The 24244-nt window shown below is 36.1% G+C and overlaps 1 protein-coding gene across 2 annotated transcripts; it reads left to right on the top strand.

Annotated features, from left to right (window-relative positions):
* Nucleotides 1–30: 30 nt before the first annotated feature.
* Nucleotides 31–18381, top strand: DCAF17 (DDB1 and CUL4 associated factor 17). Of its 2 annotated transcripts, none has more exons than XM_063400530.1 (14): nucleotides 31–164; nucleotides 1404–1507; nucleotides 3355–3445; nucleotides 4335–4477; nucleotides 5246–5324; nucleotides 5845–5934; nucleotides 7483–7590; nucleotides 8093–8198; nucleotides 11601–11743; nucleotides 13125–13234; nucleotides 13630–13717; nucleotides 15263–15346; nucleotides 16677–16832; nucleotides 17581–18381. In XM_063400530.1, exons 1-14 carry the CDS (start codon nucleotides 156–158, stop codon nucleotides 17704–17706), a joined length of 1437 nt encoding a protein of 478 aa, XP_063256600.1. In that variant the 5' UTR covers nucleotides 31–155; the 3' UTR covers nucleotides 17707–18381. The 2 variants fall into 2 exon arrangements, with proteins under 2 accessions (XP_063256600.1, XP_063256599.1); XM_063400529.1 differs by having other exon boundaries at nucleotides 15263–15358.
* Nucleotides 18382–24244: the final 5863 nt, after the last annotated feature.

Below are 24244 nucleotides of genomic sequence, written 5' to 3'. Positions count from 1 at the left end.
GATGCCCGCAGGCGGCCGCCGGCGGGGGCAGGGCCGCGCTCCGGGCGTGCGGCGTGCACAATGTCTGCCGCCTCCTCAGCCGCAGGACCCACGGCTTCTACGCCAGAGATGCCGGCGTGGCCCACAGGAAGAACCTGGGACTCCTCAGGAGGATCATGTGTCAGGTAATCGGCTGATTGTCGGCGCTGGCCGCAGCCCGGCGGGTTCGGAATTCCAGCCGAGGGGCTGCGCCAGTCCTCAGGCCAGGTGTTCCAGAGGTGCCCGGTCACGCTGGAGAACAAGTCTGGGGAGAAGAAAGGTGCAGTTTGATAAAGAGAGTTAGTAATGGTTAAGTTTATTTCACAAGACTCAGACCTAGAAATGCAGGGGGATTGTGCTAGGCCAAAACTGCAGAGGCATTTGTATATCCAATAATTGGGTTAGAAAGAAGCTTTTATGAGATTTTATATCAGCTATTTCCCTAAGATGGCTTCTTACTTATTACTAATCTTAAGTTCTTAGTGCTTCATGTTAAATTTGAAAGGAGTTTGCATAATAAGATAATCATCAGAGGTTTTCAGCTAAATGTAACCCCAGTTCTCAGTGAAACTGATGTTACAGAAAAAATAGGAATTAAACCAATTACGAACTGAACTCTTTTCTTTAGCCGAAACAATTACCTCTTCCATACAGCAGTCGATAGAAGTACATTAGAAAAGAACGTGGAAGTGAATTGGCAATTATCTTATGCTGAAAATACATTTATTGGAAGTCAGCTGGAGTGTCTGCTTATGTAATTAGATCAATAGGCTTGGAAGGTTTCTTGAAACAAAAATAAGTACGTTTGACTTACACTTCTTTTTTCTAAGACTGGAACCTTTGTTAATGGTCTAGAGCTTCTGCTGTCTCAAATGCATGAAAGAAACTTTAATGTGAGCAGTTTATTTCATTAAAGTTTCGAGTGCTAATTGCAAATAACTGTAAATACAGTTTTCTATCTTTCACACCAAACACCACCAGCACAATGGAATTAGGTGTTCAATAAATCAACTAATTACGTATAAAAGAACTCTCGGCATATTTGTACTCTGGGGAGTTTAGTTCTTGATTTAAGACGTCACCATGGAAGTTTAGTTGCCAATATTAATACAGGCAAGTTAATTACAAAATATTCCTTACCCCTGCTGTCCATAATAGCTAATTAAAATATTTAATTTGGTCCTTAAAAAAGACAAAATTTTCCTATAAAAAGTATATCAATTTTATTTATAAAAACCAAGTAAGATTCTTTCTTGTGTATTCCGCAGTAAAGCTTTAAAGCTTTAATTAATGTAACTTACTAAGTTGCAGGAGCCAAATAAAATAGTTTTCAGAAGCATGGTTTGTTACAAACAGCCATCACTGTTAAAACTATTGTGTTTCAGGAAAGTACTAAATTCAAGAATGTTTGGACAACTCATTCTGCATCTCCTATTGCATATGAAAGAGGAAGAATTTACATGGACAATTACCAGTGCTGTATTACCAGGTAATAATTTTACCATTATGACGTACTGACTTACAGATTTGAGACTGATTCTGTCTAATATTGCTAACTCACACAAATAGCTGCTGCGAATTAAATGGAGTTTACTTAGGAATGAAAAATAAGCAAGTGATAAATCTTTGGTTTACAATCTTTGAATTACATTTATTTATACATTTATTACATTTACATTTATATGCTGTTGTATGTTAATGTGACACCTACTTTGGTAAAAAAAAGCCAAATGAACAGTAGTTTTTTGCAGTCTGGCAGCTAGCACTGTGCTAAAGAATGTGTTACAGAATCAACCTATGTAACAAGCTTGGTACTATGTAACTTCTGTATAAAATAAGTAAATTATTCTCCCTCTAAAAGTACAGCCTGCAGTAGGTGCTAGTTTTTGCAAATGTATTTTGTAGATCAATCCTCTGATCTAACATGTGCTCCTTTTCCATGCTCAGTTGCAGAGAACAGGTTAGGAGGCATGGTAGGGTAGAGAGCAGGAGATCTGTGTGCAGCAGCCCTTGTCCTTGCCTGTCCCCACTGTGAGGGAAGTAGCATGGACTTGGAGAACTGCATTGCTGAGGAAGTTGTGGGCAGAGCAGTTTTGAGATAGTGTCAGATGATACAGAGAAGACAAACTATTCTGTCAAGGTAAACCACTAAGAGTTAATTAAGTTCTATCTATCACCCACAGCTGAGATCTAAATCTGCTTTTATTCCTACATTGTCTGAATATTTTCAGTACTGGGTTAATTTCTCTAACATCTTTCAGGTTTTTCTTTGTCTCAACCTCTCCCTGAGGGCAAAACGCTGCACATGACAAAGCTTTTATTTTGCTGCCTTTTTCCTAACCTGGAAATAAAACTCAGAATAATTTTAGTAAGGAGGTAATATAAAAGGGGATCTTTAATGAAGGCCTTCAGAGGCAGTCATGAAAACACATGCACAAAAGCCCACCCCTACAGGGATGAGTACACACTTAGAGGTTTTAGGAAATCAGCATAATTGATAAAAAGCACCAATTCCCACACTAGGTCAAGCCCCTTCTCTGGGGGCTTCAGCACTAGTTGTCCTTTGTCCATGAGAATGTATCTCAAAGAGCTGTTCTTGGCCTTGGTTCCCAGGAAGAACCAAGAGCACTGGGCCTTGTCCCTCCCAGGGCTTGCAGCTCTGGAATTTGTTTTGTATTTCTGCCCAGGGAAAGGCCATGGAAAAGTATTGGGAAAACTAACTACTAGTACAATAGGTGACAGAGTTACAAATATATGTGTGAAGAATACAGAGAATATATAAAAGGAAAAAAGGCAAAACCCAAGTGGCATAAATTTTAATTAGAGAGGTGTTTTTGAAATATCTGAACATGACGCCACACCTTTGTTATGAAAGGCAGCATTAGAAGAACTTGAGGGGAAGGTTCCAGGATGATAATTAGGTTTTGAAATATGCTTTCTTCTTAATGTATATCACTACAGCAAGAATGTTACTATTAAGTTTGTTACTTAAACAAAATGAACACAAAAGTAAAAGTAAACCCAAAACTAAAAACAAAACAAAAGGCAACCAGACCAAAAGATTTATAGGAGGTTAGCTTTTAAATATCCTGTTATAAACAGGATATTTAATAATGTTAATAAACAGTAACTATTGTTTATTAGAGCACATTTTGAGAACAATATATTTTATTTAGATATTTATATTTAAATATATTTACAAAGTAAAAATAAGATGTTTAGATTTCTGACCTGCCTAAGGAGAAGGAAGGATTTATAAAACTGTGTGAAATGACTTGTTGATAGAAAGTGTTGTTCTATAAAACAGACTAATGATTAGCAATCATTTTCCTCTAGCATTGCACAACAGCCAAGGCTAATTTATCAAAAGTCAAAGTGTGCCAAGTCTGAAAAAATAGAAGATGCTTTATTATTGGAATGCCCACTGGTAAGATTACTTTGTATTAGAGCATTTTTCTGCAAAATACTAAATTAATATACTTTGATGAAACATTTAGAATGGAGTGCCTTTCCCTTCCAAACTATTTTCTCAATGTTTTTATAGAGTTAGGTCATTAAAGGTTTGCATATTTGTATTAACTGAACATTTAGAGGTATACTTCTCTGAATTTCTCAATAGTGCATTCAAATGCTTTTTGTGTAAGCTTTCATGGAAGATTTTAAAACCAGTGCTTTTATTCTTAATTCCTTACAAAATAAATTCTGTTTATATTTTTCTTTATTTTTTAAATGGCAAGGACAGTAGCTGGGTGTTTTAGTTTTCTTCACATATGTTGACATTTAAAAAAAAAAGCAAATACACAGAAGGCCATTGAAGCAATCCTGCCCAAAATTTGTTCTGTTATTTCCACCTGATAATTACATAATTTCTCTGCTTCACCCAGTGTCCACAGAGCTTAGAAATATTAGCCCTATCCTTGAGGTGCCTAAAACTAAAGCAATGTAAATACCATTTGTAGCAGTTACTGTTGAGTTACCACTGAATGTCTTATTCTGAAATACTTAAAACAATTTTCTTTCAAGATTGATATCAATTAGGTCAATAAGCAGTTAAGTTTTGCAAGGCAAGGATTTTTTAAAGGATGCCTTTTCTAGAAAAGGTAACTGTCTTGCAAAAAGTGTGACAGCAGATTATTTATATCATAGGTAATTACTTGGCATGGACATGAGCTTTAAGATCCTGATCTGATTAGCAGGCAGCTTTCCTCCTTCACTTTTTGAGGAATGTGTATTTACTTTCTTGTTCTTCTGACTGTGTCAAAATGTTTTGTATCCTCCTCATACAAACTTCTTTCTAATAGCCTTTCTCTGTGTAGGGGGAATTGCTACCGAGTCCATCTGATTATAAAGCTTCTCTGATAGTCTTGACAGTGCAGAACTGGCTTCTACGTCTCTCTGCTGATAGTGGAGAAGTACTGGAAAAAGTGTATCTTGCTGGTTCCTGTTGCAAATTCTTCAGGTATTAAACAACAGCTAGGCTTTATGTCATTAACAGTCAGTAGTAGTGTAGTGGAGAAGGAGAGCTGAATATAATTAACAGTGATTAGCACTATAGTGGAGAAGGGGAATCGTGTTATTTTAGTACTACTGTATGGCTGACAACAGGCTTGTTAATCTAGAACAGTACCTGGAGTACTGTTCCTGCATGCTCTTACCTGCAGAAGAATTTCATCTACTTAAGTATTATGGGGTTGAGTTTGGTATCAAGTTCCACAAACCCTAGCCTACTGTTTGCTTTTCTCTGACAACTTTACAGCTTTTAGTACTGCATTGGCAACATACCAGAAGAAGACTTTAAGAGCTGAAAAACAAACCTGATCAAAAATACAAACAATATGTTCGAAGTCTGAGCTGTTTTTAATTTGCAAAGCCATATTTCTCTTTGAAAGCAGGGCAGCTACTGCTTCTGGTAAACTGCTTCAATTTTTTTTCGTTTTCAGAAAAAAAAAATTCTTTAGGCTGAAGGATAAGAAAGGGGTGATTATGAAGGGAAGGAGAAAAATTAAGATAGTGAATATTCATGCTTCCCAATTTTTTCTCACAATCCTGTCATTCCTAGTTCCATGGATTTCTGCATCATTGCAAATAGCAAACATCTTGAGCACTTCTTTCAAATCAAATACTGAAGTTTGCCTGGGTACAGGCATCTACTGAGTTATAGTTGATTGTATTTTATGTGAAATAAGGTTTTTAAGTGATTAAGACAGGCCTTTCTTGTCACAAATAGGTATCTGAGCTGGGATACTCCTCAAGAGGTAATGATTGTAAAGTCAGCTCAGAATAAGCTCCCTGCAGCAGCACGGCAGGTAAGTGGGTTGAAAAACTCATTTTTGCATTGATCAAAAAAAAATTTAAAAGCCCGGAGATGGGTGTGAGGATTGTCTGACACGGACTCCACTTATGCCAGCAAGGCCAAGCCAGTTTATGACACAGTTTACCAGTATTTATAGGTCACTATGTTTGTACAGAGTTTTCCACTCGGACCCCTTTGTCCCGGTCCCCTTTAAAAACAAATCTTCTGATTATTCTACACTGGTAATGTCCTTTGTTACCTCTTTCACCAGCAAAGTCCCTGTTGCATCTTCCTTCGTCAAAGCAGTCAGAGGGTCAGAGTGACCAGACATGATGTCTTTACTTCTGTTCTTGCTTGAGTTTCTCTCTCCCTCAGCTTTCACTGTACCAGGCACAGAAGGTCTGTGGTGCTACCCAGTTCAACCTCTGTAGTTGTCTGATCTCTGACAGATGGGGACATTATACTTGGTTGTTGTCGTAGAATATAAAGGTGTCCTGCCTTTAATAACTATATTCAGTATTGTTGCTTCCCAGGCAGGAATCCAACAGACTGTTTTGTTTTACCTTGCTGTATTCCAAGTTTTGCCTCTTACATTCATTGGAATGCTGGAAATAAACAAAAAGGTAAGTTAATTTCTCTAATAATATGTAATCTGTAGTGTAGTTCTATGAGAGCTGTAGTTTAGGCACTTATTTCAGAATTTCAGAAGTCATACTTACCAGCTTGTAAAAGCAATTGAAACATTAATTAGCTGCAGTGTTCTTGTGTCTGATAGAGGTGTTGGGGCAAATATTCTTCATTCTAATGACTGGAAGAGAAGATAGAAATGAATTCTGGTACTGGGTTACTCTTTAACATGCAGCAGGACTTTAGCCTTTTCTTAGACCAATCATAGGAATTAGGGAACCCTGAAGTGTTTGTACCCTTCTTTTCATCTCCTTGAAGAAAGACAGATGTGCCTCTGACCCAGTCCTAGTAATAGTCTGTGAATTCTATATGCATTTACAAATGTTTCACACTTTTATTATCAGTTACTGAATGACAGAAGTAAATTTCTTGTTATATCAGTCAAGAACAAGCAACCTATAAGTAAGTGTATACACTTAGGAAGAAACTTTGAGCCAGATTGTAATTTTTACTGTTGTATGTTAATTCAAGAAAGCTCTGGGTACAACCTGCACACGAAACAGTACAAACATGCAAACTCTGTTTTTTAGGTTCCTTGAGGTACAGTGTCTTTTAGGATCCAGAGCTATAAAATGGAGTTTTAGCTGATGCTTGGCTGAAGCTGTAATTGAAATTGAGGGGGTTAAACTTTTTCATTTGAGCCCATGAAAGCTTGGGGGTACTGTGCATTGCTCTGTTCAAAATTAGTATTTAGGACTGGAAAAAACATTACTGTATCAAAGGTATTCTCAATCTGATGAGGAGTGGCATGCCAGATTCATCGTGGTCATAGTAGGCAAGACATGTGAAATAGCACTTCTCCAGCTGGGTCTGTGCTGAGTCCTCATCAGAGAAATTAAAACTTATATCTGTTAAAAAAGAATCTGTCAACTTCATATGTTGGTATTAATTAAATATTAAGAATTAGTTTGTGGGGTTTGCTCAGTGATGTGTTAAGCTGCGGCACGAATGAATACTGCATAATTATTAAAAAAGATAAGTCAGCTTGTCATGTATGTGTCTAATTGGGATTCAGAGAGAACCCTGTAGTCTGTGACAGCTGGATGGTGTAGTTTTGGTACAGCTGTATGCAGTCATAGAGCTGTGATTAGACTAGTATTTTACCCTGGGGATGAAGAAAGAACAGAAGATCTCAAATCAGGAATTTCAGATCAAGTTGCTAGTTTTGCTAACATTTCTGTGGAATGCTGAATAATCTATTCATGTATGATAATAACTGGGTAGCATGATATGAAGATATACTGAAAATTGATTAGAGCATTAATCTGCTCGCAGAATATGACTAATGTAACCTTAGATGTTACTGCAGTGCAATGGATTAAAGAAACTCAGCAGAACAGACGAGTTACAAAAAACTTAAACACTGATCATAAAGTTTGGTCAGAATAAAAAAAAATAAAGTGTAGAATTGAGGACATAATGTCAGTGTTTTCTCTCAATTATTTCTTCTCTAATAGACTATTTTTTGCTTGATTTTATTCCAGATTTTTGGTAATAGTGTGACAGATGTTGCTGTTTCAAATGGAATCCTGATTGTAATGTACAGCATGGGTCTGGTCAGGCTCTATAACTTCAAGGCAATTTTGGAACAGGTAATGAAATAAAGAGTTTTCATACAGTCCATGCTATTTTTGGGTAACAAGTCATAAATATTCATGTACTCTACATAAGCACATGGGATATGTAGGTTCCTGCCTAGATCTATTTGTGGTCAGAAGATACAAATGGATACAGTATCAGAAAAATTATTTGCAATAGTTACAGGCAGCAAAACATAAGTGATAGAGGGTCAGACAGGCACTTCTGGGGAGTGATGTGAATGTTACCCCAGATGTGCTTCTCTCTACACACCTAGTCTGTAGTTACAGAGGATTGTTAAGGCCAGAAGCTGGTGGGCATGGGGAAGTTCATCTCAAACATAACTGCAGATAGACTTGTGAATTTATATCCTTCCAATCAAAAATCGAACATTAATTCAAAAATAAGACTTCAAGTAGTATTTAACAAGATAAATAATGCAGTAGTAATAGAGACTAAAACTAAACAGCAAGTAGGTATGCATCTGTAAAGCTAAATTGTTCTGTGTTATTTTAGTTCATGGAGCAATCATATGAGTTGGGACAAGAATTCAACTGGAATGGTCAGGTGGGAGTTGTAGGAAAGTATCCATTTGGTCTTCCATGTAACATTAAAATAACAGGTAATTATGATCTTTATATTGGCTTGACTGTGGCTTGTATGGATTGATTGTGGCTTATTTCACAGTAAGAAAAAATATTAAAATTATTGTGCTCATATTGTGCTGTAGCTGTAGTTCTGGTTTTACATTATAGTAAAATACACTTTGTTTTACTTCTAATTACAGCAATAATTATATAGGACACACCATGAAAACTGTTAGAGCAACTAAGCTATCTGGAAAACTTTATAATCTATGCATGAAATGGAAACCTCGCTCTTTATTTCTGAGATGCAATTACTCTTGAGAAAGAGGAAGGATTAGGATAGCTGTTAGTAGCACCCAGAAACAGTATATGGTATGTAAGTAAAAGATGTGAGAACATTTACTCTAACTTGCAGAGGAAATTCAAACAGACGGAATACAATTTGTCTGACTTGCATTTTGATATTCTAGGTTGTCAGAAATGTGCCAGTTTCAGTAAAATGAATTCCTGAGAAGAGAACAATTTATTAAAAACAATTCTAATGCCTCAAATCGTTAACTTATAAATGCTCTGCATTATGTAATGACTTCTTTCTCTAAAAGTCAGCAGTGGCTTCTGTTGGTGCACATTAGTTAAGAATTTGGTGCTAAGAATCTTAATGAATGACCAAAACCTGAAACTTCTTTTGTAATTTCTTTTTTTACTTTAAAAATACATACTCACAAGGTTACACTTGAGGCATCTAAAAAAAAAATTAAAAGATTGGTTTCATAAATATCAAAGAATGCATTTATTTATTTAATTGATTTTGAATGTTTCTGTATTAAATGTTTTTTTCAGGTGATTGTCCACACAAAAATGCCTTTTTTTTCAGTGTGTCAGATAATGAGAGACAAATCAATCCAGATTTATTTAAAAATGAGAGGATACACAAAGAAAAAATACAGTCTCACAGAGTGAAGTTATAATGCAATGTTTTATCAAAACAAAGTAATAGGCTGCTATATTTGATGTCTCAGTTTTTTGCAAAGGGAAATCTTACCCCATTTTTCTCTCAATCTATGAAACCACCATTTAATGTTAGGGACCTGTGGAAAACCTGCTGTGGGAACTTTAGTAGGAAGATTTGATCTCATGGCTTATAGATCATTGTAGTTTTTAGTTTTGAGATTTTAAACCAGTGTACTGGAGAAAACCTTTTTGATCTTTAATCATATTCAGGAATTTGTGGTTAGGAAGTTTTGAACCCACAACATACCTTTTGAATGTCATTTTCCATCTCAAAAATGAGATGAGCAAATACTTCAGTGAGCAAGATCTTAGCAGTTTCAGAATGCAGGCTTGTATTTACTATAATTTAACTGTGTGTAGTTTTCTTCCTTACTTAAGTCCTAGCCTCCCTACAGAAATTACCTGAAGGGATGGGCATTATTACAGTACTGTTTTTATGGTGTGAGGTACCCAGAAGGAAGTGTATAGAGACCAGAACTTACAGGCTAAGATGTACTATGCTGCAGCTCTTAACTGGTGTTGAGGAATTGATTTTGGTCATAGTGTGTGATTTTCTGAAAAGCCCAGAACTTAAAACTGTGGTTTGATTTATTGTTAGCTGATACAGTAATTTCAGAAAAAAAGCAAGAAGAAGGATACTTTGTAGAAACCTTTTCTTGTTGTTTCTTTGGTTTTATTTGCATTTAGAACAAACGCTTGTTAGTGCTGCCAGGAACAACTTTGTTTAGATAAGTTTGCAGAGTGTAAAGTAAGTGAACAAAGAAGCTCAACTGGAGATTGAAAACTGGCAAGACTTTGGAAAGGAATTGCAAACAATAAAAGAGGAGGTGTTAAGCAACAAGATCAAGTGACGTACAGCAGTAAAAACGGAGTTGAGGCATCAGAATCACATTATCACAGTGGTTTAGGCAGCTACAATCTTGCAAATCTTTGCTAAATGAACATAAAAGGAAAGGCACCTTTTATAAGCAGCCTCTGCTACTCAGTACTGATATACTGTTGAGATACATTTAATTGTATCATTTAGTCCATCCACCAGAATTTTTGAGGGACCTTGATATATAAGCTTTATTTAAAAAATTGTTTGGGTAAAATGTCACAAACGTTCTCAACTCTTTCATTTTCTGATGGATTTTAGTAGGTCCTTTGCTTATGCTTCCATCTTCAACATTCTCTACATTTCCAGTAGAGTTTTTATAACCTATACTTTGTTACCTCTTGCACAGAATCTCCCATTTCCTATGTGTCACTCCAGAAGGTAAATGGGACACAGCCAGCTTAGGAAAGACTTCATTTCCATTGGCAGGAACTAATTCTGTTCCATGTAAATGGCTAAATTGATGGAAACATGAACAAAGGAAGAGAAGCACCCTATAAACATAATAGCTGATGTCATGTGACAGCACCATTGGCATTAGGACAATTATCTAGACAAAGCAGGATAAGAACAAGTCAAAATTTGGATAAGACTTTTGGGGCTCGAAGTCCAGATAAGAGCCTTGTTCTCCTTGCACTAATTCAGTTTTTATATTCTGCCTGTTTAAATTCACCTTGTAACTGCAGGTTTTCTCCACATTTTGTTAGTTTTTCCCAGCTTTTCACTGTACTGTTAGAAAGAGCTGATCTTCAGTCTAAAATTGATTCAGTTATAGCAGATGTAGAAAGCTTTAATTTAGTAGTTGGCAGAAGTTACAAAGTTCTGTGCAGTCCATTTCATTCAAAGATGCCTCTCATTTAGTAAACAGAAGACTTGTACTAATGGCCTAGTACATCTTAGTAATTCATCCCAACTGAACCGAAAGGAAAATTAGATACCTTTTGCCCTTAATTGCAAAAAATTCTATATTTTGATTGATTTTTATGAACTCAGCTACAGACTGAGTTCATAAAAACTGAGTTCATAAACTGCAGCTACAGACTGCATCCATTGCGGTCCACACTATTTTGTTGTATTACACAAAAGGAGAAAGCAGATTCTGAATGTTCTATCTTCCTGCATTTAATTCTGTTATTTGAGGTTGCTGCTTGCTGTTTCCAGTTATTTATGACTGTTTTTCCCAGGAGAATAGTGACCATTTTTATATGGTCTTTGATCTGTTCATGTGTGCATCCTTTGTCAATCAGATGAGCTGGAATAATTTTAATTATTTGCTGTGTCTTTGCTCATGAGTTAAAGGTACTAGAGGAGTATTCAGCATCAAGATCTGAGAACGCAGTAACCCTCCAGAGGGGACTGCAGATGTGCACCTGGATGCTGGGTGAGGTAGCAGAGCTGGGGCTGGAAAAGAGTTCATAGCCATTGTGTTTCCACCAATCTTCAAAAGTTCTGAAGAATTAGTAGCTTTATAGGAATTTAGAATTGTAAGGATCAATGGAATTATGATTGTTCTGCTACTAATGGTGTTAACATTACCAAATGTTTGCAGATACCCCACCTTTGCTATTTGAAGCATCTTCTCTGGAGAATGCATTTCAAATTGGAGGTTACCCTTGGCATTATATCATCACACCTAACAAGAAAAAACATAAAGGAGTCTTCCATATTTGTTCTCTGAAAGACAATGCTTTGGTAATATATTCAGAAAGCAGCTTCTCTGAAATAAATGTGTATTATGTTTGTCTTCATCTCTTATTCTGAGTAGGTTATACTACCTTTGTTTACCAGTGTAGTGCTTTCACAGGGCTCACGCCAGTATCAAATTATTATCCCGTGGAGCCATGTGTAAAATACTTCCCTCTGAGGCAGTTGTGCTTCTCGTATTTCCTTCATTCCAGTACAATGGTAGCGCTGTCACAGCTACCCAGCACTGTATTCATGACTTAAAATTTAAGTCTCATTACCTGTTTCATTGCATGGTAACATCCTAATGCACTTCTGACTAGTCAGCCTACTAAATGCTGACTACAGAATTACTGTAAATTTTAAGATATTGCAGAATAAATGACCATAATGTTTGTAGTTTATCTTTGATTTGTAACTTCTCTCCCTCCCTAAAAGATTTGATTGCTCTGTTTAATCCCCTTCTGTCCCTAGAAAGGTTTTATTAGTTAATCTGTTCCTAATCATTTTTTGTTTATGTACTATTCATCATATGAATAGTATTTTGTGTGAGCTCTCCATCTCAGCTTTTATTTTTAATCCGGAATTGACCTGAAGATAATTCTGTATTTCAAACACCTTCTGGGCTTGTTCAGAGTTTCTTGACTAAATAAGTCTCATCTGTAAATGTCCTTATCTCCTTTGCTTGCCTGATCTGTTATTTCCCTCCTATCTCATTTTCAAAACTGGTGTTTCACAATTGTAGCTGAAGATCAAGTTTGATTCAAATGGACTTGCAGAATCCTTTCTCATCTGTTTTTTTCTATGTGGGTTCATATGTTTGGCAATTTGAATGGTTGATGTCAGCTAAATTTAACAACAGAGAGCCACTGCCAAAATCCCGAGATTTTGACTGGCTTGCATCTGCTGAAATCACAAGGTATTCAGGCTTACATGCTCCACAAATAATTTGCACAAAAGAGGCTAAGCCTGAGGTTTGAAGTTCAAGTCAAACTCTGTGCTAATTTTTGCCGCATATCTTGACACATCCCATGTCTTGGATACTCAAACAGCTGGAATTGTTGAAGTATTTGCACATTGTAGGTTAAATCTTCATTCTGCTTAGTATCAGGAGAGATAGGACAATTTATAGATAAGATAGAAGGTTATTGCTTATTGCACATTAAAAATCTCAAAACTGCTCCACTGAATATCTTGAGCATTGGAACAGAGTCTTTTTATTATTGTTGTTGTTTTATTATTGTTCCACTTCCATCCTTTCTGGTCATGTTTAGGAGCAATACTTTAAAACCTCCAGAGGTATATAGTGAGGAGCTCAGTATTTCCTCTTTCATTTGATCCGTGAGACTTTCAAAATACTAATATTCTAAGCTTTCCTTTTCTTCTTCAGGCAAAAAATGGCGTACAGGATATGAAATGCTGTTCACTTGAACCTGACTGGATATATTTCCACCCAGATATGTCAGGCAGAATAATCCACGTGGGACCAAATTTGATAAAGTATGAGCCTTTCTTACTCAAATCTTTTATTCATTAGAGAAGTTGCATAAACTGCATAAATTCAGTAGTTTGACAATTTGCAGACCCAAACAATGATCAGACTATAGAAATCATAAAATATATTAATTTGTCAGAATCAAAAGTTCTTCTAGAAACATCTGCAGATTTCTGTGTGATGAATATGGGCACTAGAGGCCACAGTTTAGATTTTGGTATGAAAAATACTGAAGGACCACTGTGTCAAAATTTCACTGATAAACATAAATTACAAAAAATTAATTTCCATTTTATTTATTTACAATGTTTTAATGTACTAGATTAAAATAATTATACAGAAATGTTGTAGTTAGCAGATTAGAATACATGACTTACGTTGTAATTTGTTTCTTTTGTAGAGTCTTAAAGCTTAAGGAAGTTAAAAATCATGCAGATCAAATGGAGATTGCAGAAGATTTTACGATTGTAGCCAACAGAGAAAACTGTGTGAGTTTAGTGTCTGAGATGACAATGTGTGATTTTGAGCTGTAAACAGGGGGTTTGCCTATTGGAGTAATCACTGTGATTTTATGGACGTTATCCAAGGTTTATTGAGAGATATTCTCTGTCTTCATTGGACTTCAAGCATTATAAAAAGAATTCTAAAAACAGTAACACTTTGAGGATAGATTTCTGAAACGTCCAGTCTTTTCTTTAGTTTTTAGCATTCTTTAAGGTTTGCAGTGTAACCATGTATGATGGATATAAAACATACTTAAAAGATGGATTTCCTTAAAATGAAGGTGCCACCAAGTGATAATTGTGTGCATCACAATTGTGTGCTCAGGTAAGCTGATCATACAACTGCTAGAAATGTTTCAAGTCTCTCATAACTTAGGGATAATTCTCCATAAGACAACAAAGACACTACTTTGCTTCCAAAAGTCCGTTCCTTTTCCTGGCCATGCACACCTGCCATTCTCTTGTGACAAGTCTGGCATTTAGCTGACCTTTGGTGAGCCAAGCCAGTGCACTAAAATAACAGAATAATAACCTGGCAGAAAAGGTGAGTACTTTCTGCTAGCTTGTTTTGCTGAACTGGAGCAGAACAGGACTGAGTCATCAGTGGATCAGAAGAGTGCAGAAAGGTGGAATCAAGTGTGAGAAGAAGATTTAAAACTACTGGTAGAACTGAGCTCTTAAATCACCTCAGTTGTTCCATTAAGTTTTCTGTGATACAGAATCACAAAGACAATCTAATGACAAAAAGGTTAAAGAGCATGGGTGAAAAAAATTCTAGGTAGTGCCTGTAATTGTCATTTTGATTCAGCAGACAAGATTATGTCTTAGCTGAAAGCAAGTTTTTATAGTTTGAATACTGTAAAATGTCTGTGAGTCTGTGATGCTAATTTTTAAACTTCTGCAGAAAAAAGGTTTGTGTATTAAAAATCTACATGAACTCAAGAACAAAACTTGCATTGAATTCAAAAACTGAATGCCAGGTCATCTAATAACTTGCCATACTACTTTTTGAGAGGTGTGTAAGTAACTTCTGTTACAATAAGGAGAAAGAAATATGAGTTCTAATCCTGCCTGTGCTGTGTTTATTCCTTTTGACTTATATTGAGAGACTGATAACCTATTTTTTAATATTTCTGGTATTAATGAAGCCCAGTGGAAGCAGCCATGGTGGTTTAAGATGTTAACTTTTCCTATATTCTGGAAGTAAAAGTTTAGGAAAAAAAATCTGTGGTGATTTAGCAGTCTTAATTCCAGCATCTTGGTTCTTGTCACTTCTGTTCAAAAAATTATGATAGCTGAGAACCTTTGTCACCTCTGTGGGACACCTGTGAATATGAGTAAACAGCAATAATATCTCAACTAAAGTCACTAAGTTCATGAAATCAAAAAGAAAATAGCAGCACTAGGGCTATGCATAGCTCATGAGTAAAACAAGGTCAGAAAGCAAAATATATGAAACAGATACATTGTCAAGTTGATAGAAACTAAATTGCTGTGAGTCTAGAGACATTTTTTAATGTTTCTCCAAAGGTGAACAACAGTGTTACTGTAACAGCGTCTGGTCGAGTGGTGAAAAAGCGTTTTGCCTTGCTGGATGATGACCCGGAACAAGAGGTAACTGATCCAGTAAGAGCACTTCATGGATTATTTTACTCTTTAGCTAGCCAGAAACCCTTCTTGCTTTAGGTGCAGTGGGTGTAACCATTAGCTGGGTATATCCTTGAGTTCTTTATTCCTCTTCTTTTTGTCTTCTTGCAGTTGCTTCACATGCTGTTTATCATCTTTTCTCCTTGGTTGACATTTGAACTTTTGTATTTTTTCTTTCATTCAAGAACTTATGCCCCACAGTACCATAACTCCATGTGACTTCAGTGGCATAGAAAAGATATGTTAATGTGACACACCATTACTCTTTTCTCCATTTAAATATCTACTTTGAACATTTCTTATAAAGCATTTTATGAAATGAAAGAAACTTTTCCTCTGCTTTAGGATCCTCTTATCTTTTTTATAGTATCTTTAAACTTTATTTTTCTCTCCCCATTACTTTGATTGTATTGTAGGATAAGGTATTTAACACTTCTCCTGTTAAGTAACTGCTTCTTGAGAATGAAAACACCACTTGAGTCTTACATGGTTATGAAAAATATTTTGTAGCTCTCTATCTAGAGCTGGATCTGTAATTGACAACAGGCACAATTTATCAGTTTCTGGCAGTCATTCCTACTCTTTATTCTGAGGAAAAAGATTTTACTATGGTAAAAAATACAGCACAGTCCAGTATAACCCTTAAGGCTCTGCAGTTTATTTCTATTCACTTTTTCTTCTAACCATAATAAAAATAATTGCACACTAATTTTTTCCTGCTGTTACACTTTACTTGTGATTCCAGTAAATGTTTTTACATTATGGAAGAAAAAGACTGGCTTGAATTTAAAGAGTATGTCACAGTGAGATAAAGGTAATTAAGATAGTTCAAAATCTTCCTATTTTGGTGTCAGTTCTTCACTGACATATAATTTGTGGAGCAAGAGAGAGAACTGAATATACAGATACTCATGGAATTACTCTAATGTACCCATTCCCTCAAAACCAATGATGCTTTAAAGCTACACTGTCTCCTAACATCTCTGCTTCAAGAGCCTAAATGTACTTCTTTGGCCACTTTAGAAGTACTTCTTTTCTATTTCCGCACGTTAGGATTTTTCAGAACATCACTTCCTTTTCTCCTGCCTAAGGAATTTTGCTGAAATACTGTGACAACTTATGTTGGGAAAAATTCCTGTTGGGTATCGGGCTCCCAAAGTTTTCTTTTGAATAAGAAGACTTAACTAGAATTTGCCTAATTCTGCTTTCACATGAAGAAAAAAGCTATGCAGTTTAGGTAGAGGGAAATGTGAATTTATGTTTGATTTGTAAACTTGAGGTTTTGTTTTTTCCTAAGACATTCAAAATTGTGGACTACGAAGATGAATTGGATTTATTATCCACTGTGGCAGTTACTCAGATAGGAGCTGATGGAAGAGCTCACCTTGACTTTCATTGCAATGAACATGGGATTCTACTGAAGAGTATTCCATTAAAGGAGTCCTGGGATGTGGTGAGGAAAATTCTTGTCTTTTGTTCCCACTGTCTCTTCCCCATATTCATTGACATACCACTTTGGTTCAGATTTCAAGCAGATATATAAGTAGTGTTGCAAATGGATGAGATTTGCATAAATTACAACTCTAAAATTTTAAGTACTCCATCAGACAGTAGTTAATTTACTTGAAAATCTCCATTATTTGAAATTGTGATTTTTGTTGTTGGTGGTGGTTGATTTGTATGGGGGGTGGTTGATTGGGGTATGTGTTGTCCTTAATGTATTTCTGAAGTATTTATCATGGCTAGTTATGCCAGACTAACTTGGCAACTTGTAAATAGTCTCCCTAGTTTAACTTGAAATGCTGATGCATAAAATGAAGCATGGACCTCACTGTATATATATTTGGGAAGATGGAATGGGCTGTTCATACAATCCAAGTTTAAGTGGACATCCAACTTAAATGGTCTGAAATTTTCAGGACTGTTACACCTCTTTTATCATTGACTGCATAGGCAACTTGTGATCTTTAATTCAAATGCTCTGAATTTAGATTCCTAAAATCGGGATGTGAGAAACCTCTCAAACTTTTGAAATTCTGTGCTTTATCTGGAAGAGTAATCTCTGTGTATCCACACAAAATTTCTGCCTGATCATGGAGTTCACCACTGTTAAATATTTTTTTTCCTTGTGGAAAATGATACAGATATTAGCAAGTTATGGAAATAGAGACTGCAATCTGAACTTTTTTTTTTCATTTCAGACTTACAGTCATGAAGTTTACTTTGACAAAGACCTCGTATTACATATAGAACAGAAGCCTAACAGGAGATTCAGTTGTTATGTTTACCAAATGGTATGTGATACTGCAAGAGATGATGATTCTTAGTGCTATTAAAAAAAACAGGAAGTGTTTAGTAAAAAAGGAGGGAGAATTTTGTATATATTTAAGCCATAAACACCAGCTACAGAGACTTTTGGATGCTATTTAAGGATACCACAAAAGATGATGATTCTTGGTGTATGAAAAAAACCTGAAAGTGTTTTGTAAAAAAAGGAGGGAGAACTTTTGTATATATTTAAGCCATAAACACCAGCTGCAGAGACTTTTGGATGCTTTTAAAGACTCCATACATAGTAGTCAACTCCTGGTTTTCTGGCTGGATTTAATCTTAACATTTTGTACTATTACTACATAAGGTCTTATTTCTTTTTTTCTTTGTGACACTGTATGCTTGCCTGTAGTTCATCATGGCTTTTCATGTATTCACCAGTGCATCATTAATGCTAGATGCAGCATTTATTGCTTCTCTTCAGCAATAGGATTGAAATACTGGAAATCAAGGAGAAAGATGTGGATTTACTTATTATCTACCATCTGCTGTGATCTGTCTTATATAGTTTTACCTATGCAACTCTAATACAAACTGCTAATTAATCAAAGTATGTAAAACTATCTAGGATGAATTTTGTATGTAGTATGAAAACTGTAGTGTTACCATTAAACCACTTAGACAAAATCCTTCTCTTGGTTTTGTGTGAGAAATAAAATCACTCAAATTTTCTGGTTGTGTATATTTTGGTTTAAAGAGAAATATCAATATATCATGTATTCGACTGTCTTTTTAATATATATTTTATAGGATTTTACATAGATATATTTTTATATATATATCTCCAAGCAAGTCTCTGCCTGACCCTGTTAAGGGTCAGGAGTTGTTCAGTCTGAGCCAAAGCTCCCAGCTGTCCACCCTTATTACTGTGTGCAGCCTATCTGATACATTGGAGTTCTGTGTGGTATATTCAGAATCTGCACAGTGAAAACTTTCATTTGAAATTAAAAAACACCCACAACAACAAAACACAGGCTCTAGACCTCATGGTGATGAAGTTTTTCCAAATGCAAGCCAAAGATGGGCTCAGGAGCATAGCTCATCAAAACAGAACTCACTAATATCACTGTCATCATAAGTATGGTAACTCTAAATGCAAATATTTCATTTTGCTTCAGGCTTTACTAAATGACTTTGATCATTCTAGATGATGCAATAGAGAAGAGTTCTAGAAAAATGATAAAGATTTCTATTGTGAGTTTTTAAAGAAAATGTAGTGCAAAAGAAAAAGTGAATGACACTTGTGGAAAGAAAAAACAACACAAAAAGGACATTTCAAAAGATAATGAAATAACAATAGAAATAAAGGGCAGCAGCAACACCCAACTTCCACCCTATCTTCCACAAGTTTTCACTTTGGCTCCAGGAAAGAACACCTGTCCATTTCCTGCTATTTTACAAGTAACTATGTAAGCAATATATGAAGTGCAAAACTAATATGAAGCTGTACTCTTAATACAGAAGACCCAACTTTTAAGCAGATACTTAAATTTTATGCTCATTGCTGTTTGACTTTTTGAAGCAGTCCCTCCCAGAGAAAGACATTGAACCTTCATCATGTATTAAATAGTGCAAGTACTGTTCATGAAGACAAGCTGTACCTTTCAGGAGTTTGCTGTGTTTCTAGTGGCTAATTTTTAAGCTATGGCAGTCTTACCAAGTCTGCTAAATATATAAATGTACATCCGTATATATTTTTTTTCTTTCTTTTCTTAATGCAGCTATTTGTAGTGACCAAAAGCAGGCCAGACTTTGCTGAAGATTGGGTCTTGTGTAAGAAATTCCATCACTCTAAATGCACACTGTGTTGCTGTCTACAGATAACAGCAGATATTCCATCCTGCCAGGTCCCACATAGACATTTTCATTCAGAAACAGAAGAGGTTTCTATTTACTTTAAAACACTTGAAAAGCTATTTAAGAATAGAGAATTCCAAATGATTAGTCCTGATCACTTCTGAGTGCCTTGGCACTCTACTCACTGTCTGGAATACACTAAAGAAGCAGAATCATGAAATGCTTATGGTTTGTACTTTTCAAGCTGTGAGTTGCCATCTGTACCTGTGCAGAGACCCAGAAATTCTGAAAATAAACTTGCGTTTAAATGAGAGGAAAAACTGACCACAAGCAAGTAGTTTTTACACTGATTAAAATAACTGTATTGAAACCAAACACAAATACCTGCATGCTTGGTGGCAGCTTACCTGAATCAACTGCTTTTACTTCAAGTTAAATTTCTAAACAAAACTCATCCACCAGAAAAAAAGCTAGTACTTTACTTTGCCAGGAGATTTTATATACAAACATTTTTTAGTCACTGTTGCTGGCAGGGGTGTGCTATTGTGTACTGTCAAATTGATATTAAATGTAAATTAATGCCTTAGATTAATTAGAGTAAGAGAAGAAAAAATTTTCTTCACTTCTCATAGGCAGTACCTAACTCCTTCATGATCAAGAAACCTATTTACTGATAGGTTTTTATTTTACAAAAATGGGACTAAGGAACTGTTAGCGTGAAATTGTGAGTACTCTTGTTTCCTGTGATTTTCAGGGGGTGCTCAGCACTCATGCCGTGATTTCCAGAGTATGCAGATAAAGCCTCAATTAATTACATCAAATGCAGTTTCAAGTGGATCCTTTAACAGATCAAACCTGAAAGGCTTACGCCCTATGCTTCCATTACTTTCACTAGCACTAGATGCCCAAGGGAAAAAGATTATATATACCTATGCCTATGCAGAGAGATGTAAATATGTAAGTGAACTGTTAATATGAGGAAAGACTCTCAAATGTGTATTTCAAACAGAGTTGAAGGGATCTTAGCCACTTCTGCCAGCATTCATAATTAGGTAACTTCGCCCAAACTTTCTGCATTTTCAGTGTGGAAAAATGTGTGTGTGTGTGGTTTTGGTGTTTGGGGTTTTGTTTTGTTTGGGGGGGAAGAGGGGGGGTGGTTGGTTGTTGGTTTTGTTTTGTTTTGTTTCATTTTGTTTCTGGATATGTCCAAATACTTTACCAGAACAGTTTCTTCTTCATTTTATTCTCTTTTTGTCTTTTATTTTCCTCTTGTTATTGAGAAAAATACCTTTTATATTACTTGAACAGTAACCAGTAACAGTTGCCAAAAAATCAACAGCAAGAATTTTTTTTCCTTATGAAACTGTAACATCTATCCTACAAGATGGAACAGCTAATGAATTAATTTGGTTCCCAGCTATAATAAAGGTGGTTAAAAGGAATACCTGGTAGAAAGGACACCTGTGTAGGGTGGCATGTAGGCTGAGTGCTTTCTGAAAGAACAGTTGGGAGAAACTGCTGTTTGCTGCTTAAAACAGGGTCTTTGAGCACTCTGCCTGCAAAAAGCAAAATGTTAGTCTAGTAATTTAAAAGGTCATGGGCTAATGAATTCATGCTGGATTGCACCAAAGGTTATTTGAAGCAAACTTTCTGCTGTTGCCAGAATGAACAAATCCTAAATGGTAAATGTAAAAAAGGGGAAGTAGTAAAACTGGTTTTCTAAGACTGAACCACAAAGGAATATATAGAACAGCAACTGAGTTCTTTTCTAACTGACAAGTATTGCTACACTACAAAACCTTTAAAAAGCTTATATTTTCTGGACTTGATCTGATATGTCTGTAGCAATGCCTCACCAATAATAACTGAATCGTTTCAACAATTCACTGAGGACCACTTGAAGCTCTCTGGTTGCTAGACTTGGTATTACAAGTTATTTCTGTTTCACTGAAATTACAAAATGATGACCAAAATCTTCAGGTTATTATATTCTTATATAGAAAGAATATAGAAAATAATTTTATGTTAGTGCATTCAAATATTTATAGATGTAATAATGTAGTCAAAGTGCTTGCTTTGGCAAGATTAACTGCAAAAATAGATTGCTTTTGGGGGGGGTGTTGATTTTTTTAATAAAAGGAACTAGGTATCCCAGCAGAGTGAAGAGTTACAATAATGTGATTGATAAGAACCACTTGATATAGCTTAGGAACTCATTTAGTGAACTAGGAGTGCAAACGCCTTATTCCTGCCTGAGTGGAGAAGGAATGCTGTGCTGTTGAGAATATTGTATTTTTAGGGAAGAGTAAGGGCACATTCTTCTCAGGAAGAAAAAAAAGAACATGGAAGGGAAAGCTAAAATTCACTGGAATTACTCCACACAGTGACTCAAGAACTCTGGCTTACTTGAGATGCTGCAGCAGAAGCAAAGCATTCCACATGACAGGCTCGTGGCTCTCCAGACAGTGCCCTGCCAGAAGACAGGCAGGAAAATTATTCTGTTAATGTGTTTACTTGGATGTTCCACATTCAGACTCATACACTGGCAATCGTCCCTATTATCTTCTGGATCTGCAGTTAGCCTCAATTTTGGATGTTGCCTGCCTCTAACATACAATTTACAGCATGTTTGTGCACATTTCCATGCTCTGGGGCGATGGAAATCTAGGAAAGTCCTGAATCTTGAAACTACACTCTTCCTATTTTAGCCCTTTGTGATGCCACTGCCTCTTCTTTGTACTGCCCGATCAAAATAAAGCTGGCTTCATTTTATGGCTGTCTTAGGAACATTTTGTTTTGTGGACCAAAGCAGCATACTTCCAGCATTTCTACTTCAACAAAAGCACTTTCTATTTTCCACTTCACCATGACATCTCAATGACTGGCTCAGGACAAGAAGCAAAAATGGAATCCCAAAGGTGCTAGCCCTTTATTTGTATTTGATAAACATAGCTGTTTAGAGACCCAGGTAGAATTTCCCAGCCTAGAAACTTATAAGATATGAAGGAGTGACTTCTCTTGATAAGATTTGCTTTGAGCATAAAAAGAGTGCATATCCTGCCTTTCTCTTGTCATTTGTACATACTCACTGGCAAGGCTGGCAAGTGGTAGGGAAGAAAATAAGAAAGTGCAAGCCAAATAAAAACTGAAAGCCATAAAACTTTATAATCTTGCTTTGACAATTATTGTCCCACAGTTCCACAACTTCAAAAAGCTTCTACAAAATAATTATTAGAAAAATATCTTAGAACTCACAGAAGCAAAATGTTTATAGATTGAGGATCAATAGAGAGTTTCATTGCACAGGTAACAATGACTGGCCTATGACCAGTATAGCATTCTAGACAAAAGGTGCACTATGTGCCTTATTTTATCTCAGCTTTTGCTCGTTCTAGGGTGGAGAATGAGTGAAAATCATTTATTGGAAGAGTTTTGTTCCATAGTCACAATTTGCAAAGACAAATTAGAGAGGTTCTCAACAGCAAAGGTCAAATGGTTCTGTTGCTTAGGCATGGAACTTAGTATCAAAAAGAGTAAAAGGATCATTCTGGTTTGTTTGTGGCATTCAAACACTAATTACTTGAACTCCTTTGTCTGTATTACTCCTGGTAAGATAACTTCTACAGAGGAATTTCTAAAGCTTCCACAACAATCAGCTAAATTAGCTGCCAGAACAAAGCTGACTGGACAATCTCAGCACTTTAGTTTAATGAACAGCCACCAGGTGTCTGAAAAACTCATGCAAATGCTTTAAGGGATACTGTAACTTATCTGGAATATCCTGGTCTAAGGCTTAGATCTTAAATGACTTGTCCAGCATGGAAAAAAGAGATAAAGTTGTAGCTCGTAAAAGAGACTTTAATCTTATTCTAAGTACAGCTCTGACAAGTCAGTTATTGGTCACTAGAAACTAGAACCACTTCCTCTATTAAAAAAGTTACATTAGCAGCACAAATAATGGCCTGTGGTGACACAGTGTGTTGGTTAGATAGGCATTTATGTACACTTATGTTTAGGCTGCTGCTCTCAAAATGTATGAATGGTATAGCAATGATGACACGTGTAATACTGGCAGGAATCCATTGCTACCTCTTCAAAAAAAAAATCTGTGAATCTGTGTGTTTTGTAGGTCTTACTTTATCTGTCTACTTTGAAGTTCTTCCAGGTCTGAAGTCACAGTTATCCTACATCTGATAATGCAGTAACCCAAAGAAGGAAGTGCATGTTAGATCACGTCCCAATAGAACTGCTAAGAGGGAACACACACCGACAGAGTTGGTAATGTACTGGAAAAATACCATTGTCTCTAAGAGACAGAAGCTCTGGAAAAGAATAGGGACTATGAGCTGCTGTAGAACCTATCCACAGTAATGATTAACAAATGCAGGTGTCTTGGATCCAAGAGACTTGAAAGCCCCATACAGGATAGTTTCATTTTATGCCTGTGGGGGGTTATTCTCCAGATTATCAAGTGCGTCATTCAGCCCTCAGCAGTCAACTGTATCGTGTTGAGTTCCCACCCCCAAGTAAACATGAAATCCACTTGGACATCGTAGCTGTGCTAAGGATGGCCTCTGATTCTGTACCAATCTGATATTTGCACCAGATGGGCAAGAAGAGAAAAGGAAATGCAGAAAAATGCAGGCCAGAGTTACGAATGGTGCTGCCTGAAATCTCTTCCGGATTACAGATGTTCCATAAAGAACACTTCACTTTGTCTAACAATTTATTTTGCAC

Source organism: Prinia subflava, chromosome 6 (assembly GCF_021018805.1).
Source record: "Prinia subflava isolate CZ2003 ecotype Zambia chromosome 6, Cam_Psub_1.2, whole genome shotgun sequence".
Taxonomy (NCBI): Eukaryota; Metazoa; Chordata; class Aves; order Passeriformes; family Cisticolidae; genus Prinia; species Prinia subflava.
Note: the sequence above shows the minus strand (reverse complement) of the source record. Positions and strands in the feature narration are given on the sequence as shown.

What these genes read in the sequence shown, in the direction of transcription:
- DCAF17 (XM_063400529.1), top strand. An exon ending in TCAAGGCAATTTTGGAACAG is followed by an intron (nt 7,591 to 8,092) that starts GTAATGAAATAA and finishes GTGTTATTTTAG; the next exon opens with TTCATGGAGCAATCATATGA. An exon ending in CTCTGAAAGACAATGCTTTG is followed by an intron (nt 11,744 to 13,124) that starts GTAATATATTCA and finishes TTTCTTCTTCAG; the next exon opens with GCAAAAAATGGCGTACAGGA.